Below are 16,691 nucleotides of genomic sequence, written 5' to 3' on the forward strand. Positions count from 1 at the left end.
CATTTCTTTATGTGTATGTGTTTTCTAATAAGTGAAAATATGACCCGCCTTGGTGATTTTGTTTCTCACTGCTCTCTACCATTTCTCTGCCCAAAGATCTTGCTGTTCCTTGTACAAACTTAATAATTTCCTGACCACATGTCTTTGCTTTGGCTGTTTCTTTTCTTGGAATCTCCCTCTTAACCATGAACCATGGTCAAATCTTACTCATATTTAAGGGCCACATATAAAAAAAAAGGAAATTAATTCTTTCTTCATTGTAGTTGAAGTAATTATGCTGTCCTCTAAACTCCCTTTTGTGTTCTTTTTTCTCTCTTAGATACCTTATGCTTTCTATCTTGTATTTATTCATAAATACACTTTATCTCCCCAGTAGTACTGTACTACAGTAGTACTGTAGGCTCTCTGAGCAAATGACTTGTCATGTTGGGAAGGTTGTGTTTAAATATGAATACTGTTTATAAAAACAGTATATATAAATACTGTATATAAACTGTATATAAAAACAGTATATAATAATACTGTTTATAATATATAATAACCTTAGATATTCAGTAAAAACAAACAAACACAAAGCTGTGGTATAAAGTACAATTTGAAAGATAAAAGGTCTTGCCAGAGGACCAATAGTTTTGCTGACCTTGGTTGTGCTGGTAAATAAATCTCTTAATATTGTAGTGCTAAGCAATCATGGATTACCTTTACCTTCAGTTTCTCTTCTGTGCTACCCTGTCAAGGATGGGGTAGGGTTAGTCTGTGGCCTCGAATGAGGAAGAGAAGTGTAGCAAGCTCTTTTGGTCTAAGTGGACACTAGCACCCAATATGGCAAGACAGGACATAGCCTTTAGATGTCTGAGTGGGATTTATGCCTCTCCATTAGCTGTGATTTCCTATTATTTATAAATTCAAGTGGTAACAAGTATACAAAAAAATCATAATTCTATCCCCAAATAAGTCTGACAGGAATCAGAAATGAGAGTTAAAACCCTAGCCTCCTCTCTTAGATTTAGGATTAGATACTGGGGAATGGCATAGAAAGGCTAATAAAAAGAATCATTTAAAATAGTGGGGGTGGAGATTGGCAGTGATGAGTGAAAGAAGTGTGAGAGGGAGATTGTAGCACCATGCGTGCACAGATGCCCAAAAGAAGAACAACCTGTGGAAAAAAAACTGACAAGGAGCCATTAGTCTTAATGTTGGAGTATGTCCTAACATTAAGGGTATGGTCCTTGCCCTTGATTTCTTTTCTATCTGAACTCATTTTTTGCTGAGCTCATCCAGGCACAAGACTTTGAATACCGTCTATTAGGCCATTAACCCCCCAAATGTATCTCCAGTTCAGACCTTCCTCCCAAATTCCAACCCACCTGCCTACTGATACCCCCATTTGAATATCTAATAGTTACCTTAAACATAGTAGGTCTCAAAGTAAAGTTCTGATTCCTACCAACACCTCCCAACCCCTACTTCTGCAACCCGTGCTCTAACTCAGTTGAAGACACTCCATTCTTCCCATTACTGAGACCAAAATCTTGGAGTCATCCTGATTCTTCTCATTCTCTTGCTTCACATCCAGTTTTTCAGGAATTCTGTTGTCGCTACCTCTAAAAAACATTCGGGTCCCAACAGGTTCTCACCACTCCTACGACCACTATGTGGTTCCAGGCCATCATCATCTCATACCAGATATTAGTAGGTGGCCTTCCTTATTGGTCTCCTAATGTTTGTTCCGTTTTATTGCTAATTTGAAAGGAATTGACTGTAGACAGTTTTATAATATCTGTGACATGGAAAATATCAGTATTTTAAATAGGATTGTTAGGCAAGGAAAATATTGTTCTGCCCTGTTTGAGTTCTCTTTCATTAGACTGTGTAATATTTATGCATGAAATACCCAAGAAGAAGCTTTTAACAGAAAATGTGTAAAGTGGTTATGAGAGACAATATACTTAGGTTTTACCAGCTGTGATGACTCATTAAAACATATTTTACCATAAGAATTGCGGGCCATGTTTTTAGCCGCCTGATGTGATCGGGTGGGACTATAAGGACCACTGGTCTGTGACTCAGCTTCAGTGTAACAGGAGATGTGCTCACTGATGAAAGGATACATTCAAACTCGTTTTTCTTCCTTGACACAGTTACTAAAGACATGTTTCAGATTCATAAAAAATACAGGAGAACATACAATTGTCTTTTTAATCTTCAGAAAAGGAATGAATTTTAATAGTTTACTTTTTATTAACATAAGTCAAATTCTGGTTAAAAAGTCAGAAAGGATGAATAATTCCCTTCTAATAAAAGTTGTTTTCAGGAAAGCATAGATACTGTAGTATGTTTAACAAATTGTACCTTTGACTTTGGTCAGTTTCTTAGACGTAGAGAGATATCAGTACAGCCTGCTGGGCTGAGAAAGAGTGGCACCAGCAGCCACAGACCTTTTGTGACTCCCCTCTAGCAGTTTCTTGAGTCCATAATCCAGGTCATGTAGCAGTTACCTTAAAACATAGATTAGTTTCCTTTTGCAATGGGAGGACAGAATAAATTACCTCTAATAAGTCTATTTTGTTGAGCCTAATGTATACTTTTACTTTTGCGAGCAGGCCTGCTGAAATCGAAGGAGAGAGAGAGAGTGTGTGTGTGTGGTGTTGTTGTTGTTGTTTTGTTTTGTTTTTGATACTCTCTTAAACATGTGCTATTAGGCACCCATACATGCAAACATTAAAACAAAAAAATGTTAGAGACCCCAATGATCACACTTGGTAGTACAGAAGCTGTCGGAAATTCTGGCAAAATAATGAACAAATGCAAACAAGACAAATCTGAATTCAGACAAATATCTATTTTGATGCAAAACGAGAGACATTCTCTATAGTTGAAACCTTACTAAGTCCAAATCTGATGAATTATCAAAGGAATTATTTTCTGTGTTTCAGAACACAATAGTCTAAATGAGGAAAGCTTAACATAGGGTCCATGAGTGGGCTGTAAGGAGGTCCATGAGTGGGCTGTAAGGAGATCCTTGAATCTCTTTTGTATGCAGTTTTATATTTATCTATATCCTCAAAAAAAGAGACCATATTTTTCACCAAATCCTCAAAAAAATCCATGATTCCCCCCCTCCCAAAGTTTAAGGAACCACTCGATCCTTATGCTCATCTATATCACTGTGGTCAAGTTTTTGAACCAAATTTAATTCTTATGACTGACAGTGAAAATTTTCTATTTCTGCTCTCCAAGGTTTATCATCTAAGTTTTAAAAGGTTAAGCCAAATCAAGGTGATGTTGTTAATAATGCTAGCAATAGTAGATACATGAAACCCATTCTCTTTGTAGCATGTTGCTTTGGTGTATGTTAACATGTTAACATAAATATGAGTAAGTTGGGATAGTCATTTAAATGATCTATACTGCGATTATAATTTTAAACAGGTTTTTTTTTTCTCCTTTATATTCTGTGTGATTACAAACCAGTAAGCATAGCTGATCCTGCTGCCCTTGGTTTCATCATTTCTCCGTGGTCTCTGCTGTTGCTGCCATCCGGTAGTGTGTCATTTACAGATGAAAATATTTCCAATCAGGACCTTCGTGCATTCACCGCACCAGAGGTTCTTCAAAATCAGTCACTGACTTCTCTTTCAGATGTTGAAAAGGTAATTCTTAAATATTCTTGCTTAATTTTTTGTTTTCGTTTTTGTTTTTTGTTTTTTTAGTGGAGTAGGAAATGTAAAAGGCATCGGGCTAACCTACCTCAACCCTCTGAAAAAACAGCCATTGAATTTTAAATAATTATGTATTCAAGAAGTTCACATTATTTTGTATAAGAATCCAAAGTAGTTTTATAAAAATTTATGGATTGAAGAAAACATTTTTAAAATGTGAGCTGTAATTAATTCATGTTTAAAGATATTTATTAAATGCCTGCTGTGTATAAAGAACTGCACTTGTGAGAAAAATGCAAAAATAACTATAAATTGATCCTGATCAGCATACTTGGGTGGCTCAGTCAGTTAAGCATCCGACTCTTAATCTCCGCTCAGGTCTCAATATTCAGGTCATGAGTTCAGGCTCCATACTGGGCTCTGCACTGATTGTAGAGCCTACTTTAAAAAAAAGAAGAAGAAGAAGAAGAAGAAAATTGATCCTGATTAATGTGTATAAAACCATCTGTAGGGGCGCCTGGGTGGCTCAGTGGGTTAAGGCCTCTGCCTTGGGCTCGGGTCGTGATCCCGGGGTCCTGGGATCGAGCCCCGCGTCGGGCTCTCTGCTCAGCGGGGAGCCTGCTTCCTCCCCTCTCTCTGCCTGCCTCTCTGCCTACTTGTGATCTCTGTCTGTCAAATAAATGAAATCTTAAAAAAAAAAAAAACAATCTGTAATATATGGATTGAAATAAATGCTGTATACAGGGGTAGAGTATATTAGGATGCTGGAGAAGAGCAATTTTTGGCTTAGAATGATAATTACAGAAAAGGTAGCATTTGTATTGGACTATGAAGAATGAATAGAATTTAGAAAAATAAAAATAGGTAGAAATGAGCATTACACTCAAGGTTATTACTACATGCAATGATAAGAGGTAAGAAATTGCCCACTGTAATAGGGAAATATTTAGTTAGACCAGTTAGGCTAGGAAGGCTGTGGATAAAAAGAAGAAAGCTATTTGATCAGAATAAAGAAAACTTTGAATGTCAGACCTTGAGACTTTCTTCTGAGTCATATTTTTAGGACAGTGACATAGTGTGATTTGTGATTTTAGAGGGTATGTTTACAAAAGTGGATAACTAGGTAAGATGAAAGATTGTATAGGAATTGGATTATATAGGAATCTGTACAATATATAGAATCTATACTGCACACACAAATAAGAGAATGTATAGGAACTGAACTGTATAGAAATCTAACTGAGGTGTTTAATAATTGGGGGGAAGAACTAAAAATCAAGTCATGCCTTGGGAATGTAAAGGCATGGATGAAGGGGATACAATGGAAGTGAAGCTAGCAAAGTTTGACAGTTCATTTGACGGAACAATTAAGGAAAATTTATGAGAGAAATATGCAGTCTGATGATGGCAGTACCATTGACATCAGATCTAATCAGGCTGTGAAAAAAATAGATAGACAGTTAGTGTGCAGCTCACTGTGGTAATTTAGATATGGAACTTGGAGAATTCAGAATTGGGTATGAATATCATTTCCCATACATTATTCCACATTAACCTAATATTTTCTAATAGTAAAATTATTAAATGAAAAAGTATGTGCATTTTACTTGAAAGAGTTATTTATTTGAGAGAGCAGGAGCCAGAGGAGGGGCAAAGGGAGAGAATCATCAAAGAGACATCCCGCCACGCAGAGAGCCCATCACAAGGCACAATCCCAGGACCCTGAGATCATGACCTGAGCCGAAGGCAGATATTTGACCGACTGAGCCACCCAGGGGCCCCAGGATCTCTAAATCTTAATTGAGGTTCAAGATATTTACAAACCAATGAAATAGCATATTAAGTTTTGCATGTCTGAGCACTTTTGAAGAACAGTGTCCATAACTTTATCAGTCTCTCAAGTGGATCTGGTGACCTCAGAAAAATGAAGAAAAACTGCAATAAAGACATGCCTACCTTACTTTTAAAAATTTCTATTGAATTTCACTAGGGTTTTTTTCTAATTATGAAAAGTTTTGCACAGGTGTTCATGAATTCTTTAAAGTATTGAAAATCCACAATAAAAGAAAAAAGTGCTTAGTTGAAATTTCAGGTGTACAAGTGCTTTTCATTTGCTGAAGGCTTTCCCATTTTGCCCCATGATGTCAAGATACCCAAACTAGTAAACTGTCCTGTGTTTAGGTACTGTTACAGCACATGTTTGGGAAAGTGATTTGACACCTATCTATTACTAGGCTAAGTACTTAGGAGCAGGGATGGATGGGTGTGGGATTGTTGCCATTACTATGTTAAAATAGAGTTGATTTCTTTTTGTTTGTTTGTTTTTTCAAGTGGTTGTGCAGATTTATTTCTTATTTATTTATTTTTACAAATTTAAATTTACATTAGGAATGTGTCAGAATTCAATTTGCTTTGCATCCTTTTCAACAATTGGTTGAAATACTGCCATGTTAATCATCAAGGAAATGCAAATATATATACAATGATTTTTTACTATATATTATATATAAGTAAATGTAAGTACATTTCCTTGATGATCAGTGTATCTTTTCATATGCTCAGTGGCCACTCAAATATTCTTTTTTTAAATTTTATTTTATTAATTTAATTTTATTTTTTTCAGTGTTCCAAGATTTATTGTTTATGCACCATACCCAGTGCTCCATGCAATATGTGCTCTCCTTAATACACACCACCAGGCTCACCCAACCCCCCATCCCTCTCCCCCCCAAAACCCTCAGTTTATTTCGCAAATGATACTACAGACAAAGGGCTGATATCCAAGATCTATAAAGAACTCCTCAAATTCAACACACACAAAACAGATAATCATGTGAAAAAATGGGCAGTAGAGTTGATTTCTTAGTGCATCTAATTGGAACTCCTAGTTTACTCATGCTTCAAAACCGCCAGTGTAATTCTAAGTGTAAAGAAAATCAAAGGCAATTTTCTTGATCCATTCCTGTTTGCAATATAAATATAAGCAAAGGTCAGAGGAATAGTCCTATATTCTAGTATTCTTTTTTTGGTGGGAGTGGGGTGCAAAAGAACATATATCTATTTGACGACTAATGGCCAATAAATTCATGGAAACTAATTTGATATTGTTAGTATGGAAATTAAAATTAAAAATCACCACTCTAATATTCTGATTTTAATGGGGAAGGGGTGTACTGAAAAAGAGGATGGTAACTGCATTTCATGACTTCTATGAGTTAAGGATATGTCATTAACTAGCATTCAATACATGCGTACTGTTATTTTTAAAAATAATACTCAATGCCTAGCACAGTATTGTGAATAATAATGAGTGCTTAGTAAGACCTTGATGCATAAAAATGTTCTCTTTATTCAATGGAACTTGTTTGGAAACTGTATATGTTTGGAAAAAACTTACTTCAGTACCAGCTCTATAAATAGGCACTTTCATTTATTTGCCTTAAAATTTTACTTTTCAAGATAACATGCCTCTTTAAAACTACACAGGTTTATACAGGTCACACTAAGCTTTTGATCCTCTGGCTTTTCTGTTTTACATGGTAATTGTTCACTTCCTGCTTGCATAGCACATGATGCACTTAATTGGGCAGTTCTTTTGAAATCAGTTTGATGGGATTGGAATCTGAATCAAATTCTTGTTTTGATTTGTCTTCAAGAATATTGATATGCCCCAGGGATTTGTACTATATCCCTGATAAACCAAAGGAATCTTCATTTTTAAGTGTTCGTTTCCACCAACTTGCTGTCTAAATGTCAGGAAATATGGTTGTTACTATCTTTGTGCTTCTTGAATATCAAGGGTCATTTTTGTAAGAACAATACTGGACTTCTCCAACCCTAGCAGTAGCCTCAACTGAATTTGTCAAAAAAATACCTGGGGCACCTGGCTGGCTCAGTCCATGGAGCACGTGACTCTTGATCTCACAGCTCTAAGTTCAAGCTCCACATTGAGTGTAGAGATTACTTAAAAATAAAATCTTTAAAAAAAAAAAAGACCAAATTCCCTTATGCATATTATAATTTATTTACTTTATATTAAATCTTATTAATGCATCCTTTTTCCCCCTCCTTCCCATTTGTCTATTCATTCATCCATAAATTTGACAAGTATACTTGTTACATGATGGACACTATGCAAATCACTAAAACAAACAAGCAAACAAATAAACAAACTCCAGGACTGTCTAGTACCAGAGTCTAATATGAAGTAAAATCATTAATTTGAACATTTTAAATGCTGGGGTTGTGGAGATAATCTGTCACACCCACTAGGACGGCTACCAACAAAAGAACAAAAAATAGCAAGTGTTATCAAGGATGCAGAGACAACAGAACTTTTATGCACTGTTTTTAGTTATGTAAAATGGTGTGACCATTATGGAAAACAGTATGGACATCCCTGTGTGATTCCTGTGTAATCCAACAATCTAACTTCTGGTTGTATATCCAAAAGAATTCAAAGCAAGGTCTTGAAGAGATAGTTGCATACCCACATTCATTGCAGTATTATTCTTAATACCTCAGAAGAAGCAACTGAAATGTTCATTGATGGATGAATGGATAAAGAAAATGTGGCATACACACCCAACAGAATATTATACAGCCTCTAAAAAGAAGGAAATCCTATCACATGCTACAACATGGGTAACCCTTTGGACATTATGCTCAGCAAATAAGCCAGTCACACAAAGACAAATACCGTATGATTATACTCCTGTGACATATCTAAAGTAGACAGACCATAGAAACAGGAAGTAGAAACGTGATTACCCAGGGCTGGTGAGAGGGATGGAGAAATTTGTGTTTAGTGGATATAGAGTTTCAGTTTTGCAAGATGAAGAAGTTTGAGAGTTCTGGTATACAACAATATAAATATAAGTTGTCCAGTCTGTTCTTTAAACTATAGTCAGTACAATTTTGAAACCCCATGTCTGATCTTATCCTTTTGCTGCTTAAAATTATTCAGATTCTCTGTTTCCCTTGAATAAACTCTAGACTCCGTACCATGGCCTTTGAGTGTGTACTGCACAAGCCTTCCCTCTGAGCACACTTTTTCCCAAGCTCTAAGCTTCAGCCATTCTGGACTTCAATGTCTTGGATGTGCTAAGTGCTTTATTTTTTTCTTAGCCTTTGCAATTCCTTTCCTTCAGCCTCCAATTCTCTTTCATGCCATCTCAGCTCTTGTCTCATCCCCTCATTGCCTGGCTAACATTTCCTGTAGATCTAAAGCTTTCTTTTACACTAATTCTACTCTCTGTATACTGTCTTGTACATCGCATTATCTTTTTTTTTTTTAAGATTTTTAACTTATTTATTTGACAAAGAGAGATCACAAGTAGGCAGAGAGGCAGGGAGAGGGAGAGGAAAGGAAGCAGGCTCCCTGCTGAGCAGAGAGCCCGATGCGGGACTCCATCCCAGGACCCTGAGATCATGACCCGAGCCGAAGGCAGCGGCTTAACCCACTGAGCCACCCAGGTGCCCCACATCGCATTATCTTGTCTTGTTTACTATAGCAGAAGGTTTGAGATGGAAGGGACCCTGCCTGTCCTACTCATTGTTATTTCCCTTCTGCTCTATTCAGCATCTTATGGGAACCTGTTAGAAAAGCAAGTTCTCAGACCCCACACCAGATCTACTAAATCAGAGATCCTAGACGTAGGACCCTCTGTGTCTATGTTTTACCGGATGATACTGATCTGTGTTGAAGCTGGAGAACTGTTGGTCTATGCCATATCTGCCACTTAGTGGCCCTGAAAATTTGTTGAATGAGTAGAAACAACTCAGGATTTTTTTCACCCAAAGCTATTTATGCTTTGTTGCTATTAAATGCATAGCCACAAAGTGCCAAGGGGTTTTGCTAAAAGGAACTATGTAGCACACATAAAGCAGTTCTTACTTCTTCACAGAGATCACTGGGTGAGAGGTATCTGCATATCAGACTGCAGTATCTTACCCAGTGACTTATGGGCAGTTAGATAAGTCTTCAAAGACTTAACATCTCCTCTTTAGAGAATGGATGTAGAGGTGGAAGAATACCTTCCATCTGTGAGCCTTCTCAGTGATGACTGTTTTCATTATTATCCCATTTTATTTTTCAACAAATATTTATCAAGTATGGGTTCTGAGTAAAATTTCTGGCTTTGTCACTTGAAAGATGTGTGACCCCATGCAATTTGTTTACCTTTCTATGGTTCAGGTGACTTATATGTAAAGGGATAATGATAGTACTTGCCTCATAGGGTTATTAGAAAGTTAAATAATACCTGTAAGTTACTTAGAACAATACCCAGCAGAGAATAAACACCCACTAAATATTTCCGGTATATGTCAAGTGCTGTTCTAGGCCCTGGGATAGGGTAGTAAGTGGGACAAATTCCTTCCACTTATGGAGTTTACATTCCAGCCCATTATAACTATAAAGACAAATGAGGTATATTAACTAGCTCACTCAAGTGTCCTCTTACCCATGTCACATTTTCATTGTATCTTTATCTCTGGCTCCTCCCTTTTCACATATCTACTTAATTGCCTGAATTTCTTAAGTCCACTTTCCAAGTCTGACAGTTCTAGTCCTTTCCAACTCCAAAGGCCTGACAACCAGGAGAATTGATGTTTCAGTTCAAGTCCAAAGCCAAGAAAAAAGTTGATGTCCTCATTCAAATGCAGTCACACAGAAAGATAGTTTTTGTTCCTCAGGAATGGGTAAACCATTTTGTTCTACTCAGGCCTTCAAATGATTGGATGAGGCCCACCCACATTAGAGAGCAATCTACTTTACTCAGTCTACTTAAATTAAGTGTTCATTTAATCCAAAAACTCTCACAAAAATTCCCAGAGTAATGTTTGACCAACTGTCTAGGCATCCTGTGGCCCAGTCAAATTGACATACAGAATTAATCATTATACTATATACATAGATGATCATCAAGTATATAATTTTATAACCTAGTTTTAAGAATTGTGCTACTAATTTTATATAGTCATGTATAAAAATTATTAAAATATAATAACTCATTTAGCATATTGAGCAATAAATATAATAAAGAATCTTAAGCACTCGAGAATCACAAATCAATATGAATATGTTAAGAGAAATATATTTGAATATATAATTAGTTATTTATGCTAAAGCCATGAAAAGTATTTTTCATATATGAGGCCCTTTGAAAAGGTGTTCACATATGAGGTTCTTTAAAAAGAATCTGAACAGAAATATACAAATAGCCTGCACTATGCTATGTATACATCTCATGAAGTTCAGCAGGCATATATTGAATATATACTATATGCAAGTTCTGTGTTAGTTGCTAAGAGGTATTATAAGATATGTAAAAAAGACTTCCTCAAGGAATACAAACATGGACACTTCTTAACTATATTATAGGCAATATTAGTTAACTGTTTCATTAGAGATGCAAGTGAAATATAACTACATGAAAGAGAATGCTTTATCCTGTTTGGGAAAATTTATATTGTATACATCTCTAGACCATCAGTAATGTGTAGGAATTTTATTGTCAAATGAAGAAAGAAAGAACTGTTCAAGAAAAATTGAGAAACAGAAGGATTATTTTGGCAACAGAAAATTAATTAGTGGTGCTGAAATGTTTAGGTTATGATAGGTGAAGGAGTAATAACAGAAGGAAGACTTATAAATCTATCTAGAAAAAGGAGGTAGAAGCAAGTTAGAGTGAGCCCTGTTTCTCATAATGAAGAATTGGGATTTTTTTTTTAATTGGGAGCAATGAAAATATTTGAAAAGAGGAACAACTTTTGTACTCTGAGATTTAGAATCATTTAGGAGACAAAGTTGGAGTAGGTTAAAGTGCTATGAAATTGTAAAAAGGAATACCCAGTTTTATTTGTGCATACCTCACCTGTTTCTAAAGAGAATTTGAGAGAGCGTAGAGAGTTAAAAAATAAATGTGAGAAAATAAGACCAAGGTGAAAATAAAGGCAAGAAAATAAGATGGTGCTGGAGTAAGACTGGTACAAAAAAATTGCAAGTAGTAAGATTATGCAGTATTGATAGAGATGAGCTAAAAGGTTAGCTCTGAATTTCTTAACAGGAGGAAAAATGGGAAATGATTACTTATAAGATTAACTGTCCTCACTTTCATCTCACTTCCTGTTTCACAGGAAAGAAGTAGAAGCAGTCAGGAGAAACTTCTCCCAGTATACCACTACCAGATTACTCACATAAATTCCCATCTTCTCTGTCTCCTTACCATAGATGAACCATCCGTCCTCCTCCATAAAGCCAACTCCCTCATTTGTGCTTTCACTTCCACTCCTCCCACTTACTCAACAGTCTTCTCCCAACAACCTCTGCTCTCTCCTGCAATTCCAGTTTTCTGTGTTGAATCACTCCTATGAGCATAAAAACGTGCTATTATTTTTCTAAACTCAAGAAGCATACGAACAATGCAAAAATATCTTTTTTCACCCAGCTTCTTTTCCTCCATTACTCCATTCTTTCTTACTAAGAAAAATGCTAATCAGAACTTCAGTGAAAAGAAAACCTTTCATGAGATTTTTTTCTCTTTCTACATTTGCAAAAATCAGATCTTTGTAGCATATTCTATAGACAGGACTTGTGAAAAAAATCTCTTAAATGTTGCCGGCAGAAATGTAAAATGGGTTTTTTATATCCCCAACTTCTGTGTAGGGAAATCCAACAATGTGTATCAAACTACAGATGACTTACTCTTCAATACATAATCTCAGAGAATCAATTCGAGAGATTGGAGAGAAATAGCTGCATGTACAAAATGACATCACATATATCTCTTGTTAACTTAAAAATGCAAGTGTGGTGTAATTTTTAAAGCTTCTGACATTTATAAAAATATATATTTGTGGGGCACCTGGCTGGCTCAGTCTATAAAGCATGCAAGTCTTGATCTTGGGCTAATGAGTTCAAGGCCCATATTTGGCATAGAGATTACTTAGTTTAAAAAAAGGGGGGGGGGACAAAGTATATTTGCATGAGTTTGCATAAAGAAACTTAAGTTAGAAGTAACAAAAATACTCCTAGATGATAGGCTGGGGAATTATGGGGAAAAATCTGTTGTGATAATTTCCATTCTTTTCTATTTTAAGCTCTCACATTTACATAAAATTTGAAATGATGATTTTTCTCAAATCATGTGTTATACTTTATCTGGGACCAAAAAAAGTCATGAATATACAGTACTCACTAAATCGTGTTTTTTTAGTACTTGCTAAAGTTTTAAATTTTATTTCACCATAAAATGATTTTTAAAATTCTGTTCCTAGATCCATATTTATTCTCTTGGAATGACTTTGTACTGGGGGGCTGATCACGAAGTGCCTCAGAGCCAAGTAAGTCAAATTGTCACATCTGTACATCTTTTTAGAAAGCTCTTCCTTATATTTTTATGTTCTACAGCATGTTAGGAGTCATACCAGCATTCCTATGCTATTTGTTCACATTAATAATGTCATACTCTCAATTAAATTATAAAGTACTAAAGGCACTATCGTTCTCAGAATGTTCTTAGAATTATAGCAGTTACTATCTACATACAATTTAGTCGGTGAAGTGTAGTGGCCTCTTCAAAAATTATAGCAAGAGAAATGGGAGTCCACTGTATTTCTTCTATTGTAATGACTGATAAGAGGGATTCTAAATGTTGATGATTCATTCTTGAACTAAAGTGATAATGTTTTTTGATGCAGACACATAGGAATAGTAGTTCTAACTATGTCTCAAAATACAGTTTATACTTATTACATTTTTTTCCTTAATCCTTCAAAATCGTACTTCACTAAGCCTATGGCAACAGACACTGACATTAAAGCAACACTTTCTGAAGTTTTGGGTTCTGATGACCTTTGGGCTGTTTCTAGTTCTTATTTTCTAAAATAAGAGATTCCTGAAGACCCAATGTAAAAATAATAATAACTTGAAGTTGAAAATTTAAAAATAGCTATATTTCATCAAAGCAAAGATATAACATACAGAATTACGTTTTATTTTAGGCATGTAGAAGTCAAAACCAAAAATAACTAGGTATAAGGGTTGTTTTGGTCTGTTTTATCAAATTAAGAAGTAATAGGCATTTTATTTAGGCTTTTAGTCTAAAATTCAGACATCCTAAGATCCATCCTAAGAGAGATGGATGACATCTTCAACTTGGTTTGGTCTCATTTTGTATCATGAAAAATACTGCGATTTACTCTCTCTCCTCAGTTCCAAGTTTATAAATATAGGTGAAAAAATTAAATTATTACTAATATTGGTATCCTATATTGTACAACCTAACTTAGTGTAAAATGTGATCACAGCCTATGATTAATACTTTATACTCTTCAGAGAGCCAAAAATTAAGTAAATATCAATAATGTATAAATTGGAATGGAAGTATAAACTTTAACATATCTTGCTATCAGAAATCACAATCATTTTACAAATATGTAATACCATTTCAGAAGTATTAAGCCCCTGTCTTGTGTCAGACACTGTACTAGACACTTGGAATGTAAGGCCCAGCCCTGTGGGGTACATCAATGAGTACAGGCATAAAAATAGCCAATTATAACAGTGTGTGAATGCTATGGTAGGAAAATGGGGGGTGCTGTGGAAAACCAGAGTTGGAGCCTCTAACTACACATTGAGGGTTAGGATGAGTTTACTGAAGGGCATTGCATCCAAGCTGAGATCTAAAGGATGACATAACACCCAAATGGATGAGAAGTGGAAAGGAAGGGTCACAGGAAGAGCATGCTTCATCAAAATGGTTGTACCGGTTTAAACTCCCACCAACAATGCTTTTCTCTTATCAGTACTTCAAATTATCAGTCTTTTTCTTTTTAGCCTTTCTGTTGAGTTGTGTAGTGGCTCTTTTTTGGTTTTAATTGCATTTTTTAGTATACTTATTGGACATTTGGATAGAATATTCTACAAATATGTCAACTAATTAAAAAATCTTATATTACAGTTTCTCTGTTTCACCAGCGTAAAGAGAACTTATATATAAATGATCTTAAGTCATGTAGTATTTGAAATCTAAGTTATCATCAGTGTCAAATTATATTGAATATATTACATGTTTTTGATTGTTAGGAAATCATTTATTCACCCAAAATGTGCGTACACATTCACATTCACATAACTGCTTACCAAAAGACTTGAATAACGGAGGAATTCCATTTCTTTATCATACAAAAAAAATAACAAAACACTGAGTTTTCTGTAATACTTCCTATCTTGGGAGAGTTATGTTAACCATCTTCTGCTAATAATTTTTTTGAGTTATGAAAAAATATATATATATAAATATATATGCTGCTAGACAAGGAGTTCCTTTCCTTCAAAGTATTTGAAGTATGTTTGGTCTGGTTCCTCTGACTCCTGAAATAGCTTATCTCATTTAGAGAAGATTTACACACACTTTTCAAAGTGGCTTTTCCTTTCTTTATATTCAGCCTATCAAGCTTGGGGATCATCTCAACAGCATCCTGCTTGGAATGTGTGAAGACGTTATTTATGCTCGAGTTTCTGTTCGGACCGTTCTGGATGCTTGCAGTGCCCACATCAGAAATAGCAATTGTGCACCTTCATTTTCCTATGTGAAGCAGTTGGTAAAACTGGTTCTGGGAAATCTTTCTGGGGTAAGCTACAGTTTCAACTGGTACATATAGTCATATTTTAAAATTTAGCAAAACTCTTTTTAAAGATACTATAGGCAGCATTTTCTCAAGGAAGACTAGGAACAATACTTTAAATTCCTTGTTCTAATGTTAATTGTTCACTTGAAACAGGACTTAAAATTTAGAAGCCCAGTGCAATAACTTAATCTCTTAGATTTCATGAGAATTTGTCCTTTTTTAGAACATGTTAGAGCTGAAAATGTCTGCTCTTGCCTCCTTTCTTTTTTTTTTTATTAAGTTATGTTAGTCCCCATACAGTATATCATTAGTTTTTGATGTAGTGTTCCATGATTCATTGTTTGTGTAGAACACCAAGTGCTCCATGCAATCTGTGCCCTCCTTAAAACCCATCACTAGGCTCACCCATCCCACTATTCCCCTCCCTTCTAAAATCCTCAGTTTGTTTCCCAGAGCCCATAGTCTCTTGTGGTTCATCTCCCACTCCAATTCCCACCCCCCTCCATTTTTCCCTTTCTTCTCCTAATGTACTCCATGCTATCCCTTATGTTCCACAAATAAGTGAAATCATATGATAATTGACTTTCTCTGCTTGACTTATTTCACTCAGCATCATCTCCTCCAGTCCCATCCATGTTGATGCAAAAGTTGGGTACTCATCCTTTCTAATGGCTAAGTCATATTCCACTGTGTATATGGACCACATCATCTTTATCCATTCGTCTGTTGAAGGGCATCTCAGCTCTTTCCACAGTTTGGCTATTGTGGACATTATTCCTATGAACATTGGGGTACTTATGGCCCTTCTTTTCACTACATCTGTATTTTGGGGGTAAATACCCCAGTAGTGCAATTGCTGGGTCAGAGGATAGCTCTATTTTTAATTTTTTGAGGAACCTCCACACTGCTTTCCAAAGTGGCTGCACCAACTTGGATTCCCACCAACAGTGTAAGAGGGTTCCCCTTTCTCCACAACTTCTCCAACACTTGTTTTTTCTTGCCTTGTCAATTTTTGCCATTCTAACTGGTGTAAGGTGGTATCTCAATGTGGTTTTGATTTGAATTTCCCTGATGGCTAATGATGATGAACATTTTTTCATGTCTGTTAGCCATTTGTATGTCTTCTTCAGAGAATTGTCTGTTCATGTCTTCTACCCATTTTTTGACTTGATTATTTGTTTTTTTAGGTGTTTTTGAGTAGTTTCTTTATAGATCTTAGATATCAGCCCTTTGTCTATAGTGTCATGTGCAAATAACTTCTCCCATTCCGTGGGTTGCCTCTTTGTTTTGTTGAAAGCTTTTTATCTTGATGAAGTCCCAAAATTTCATTTTCACTTTTGTTTCCCTCGCTTTTGGAGACATGTCTTGAAAGAAGTTGCTATGGCCGATGTCGAA

At 35.7% G+C, this 16,691-nt stretch overlaps 1 protein-coding gene across 10 annotated transcripts in view; it reads left to right on the forward strand.

Annotated features, from left to right (window-relative positions):
* The window catches only part of PTPN13 (protein tyrosine phosphatase non-receptor type 13), a 208,292-nt gene that overhangs the window by 72,560 nt on the left and 119,041 nt on the right, over positions 1 to 16,691 (forward strand). For all 10 annotated transcript variants that reach the window (XM_047717886.1, XM_047717888.1, XM_047717887.1 and 7 more), the window contains exons 3-5: positions 3,475 to 3,653; positions 12,942 to 13,007; positions 15,114 to 15,299. In XM_047717886.1, the coding sequence (XP_047573842.1) occupies positions 3,475 to 3,653; positions 12,942 to 13,007; positions 15,114 to 15,299 (431 nt within the window). The remainder of the gene's footprint in view (positions 1 to 3,474; positions 3,654 to 12,941; positions 13,008 to 15,113; positions 15,300 to 16,691) is intronic.

The sequence above is a fragment of the Lutra lutra genome, chromosome 2 (assembly GCF_902655055.1).
Source record: "Lutra lutra chromosome 2, mLutLut1.2, whole genome shotgun sequence".
NCBI classification, from domain to species: Eukaryota; Metazoa; Chordata; class Mammalia; order Carnivora; family Mustelidae; genus Lutra; species Lutra lutra.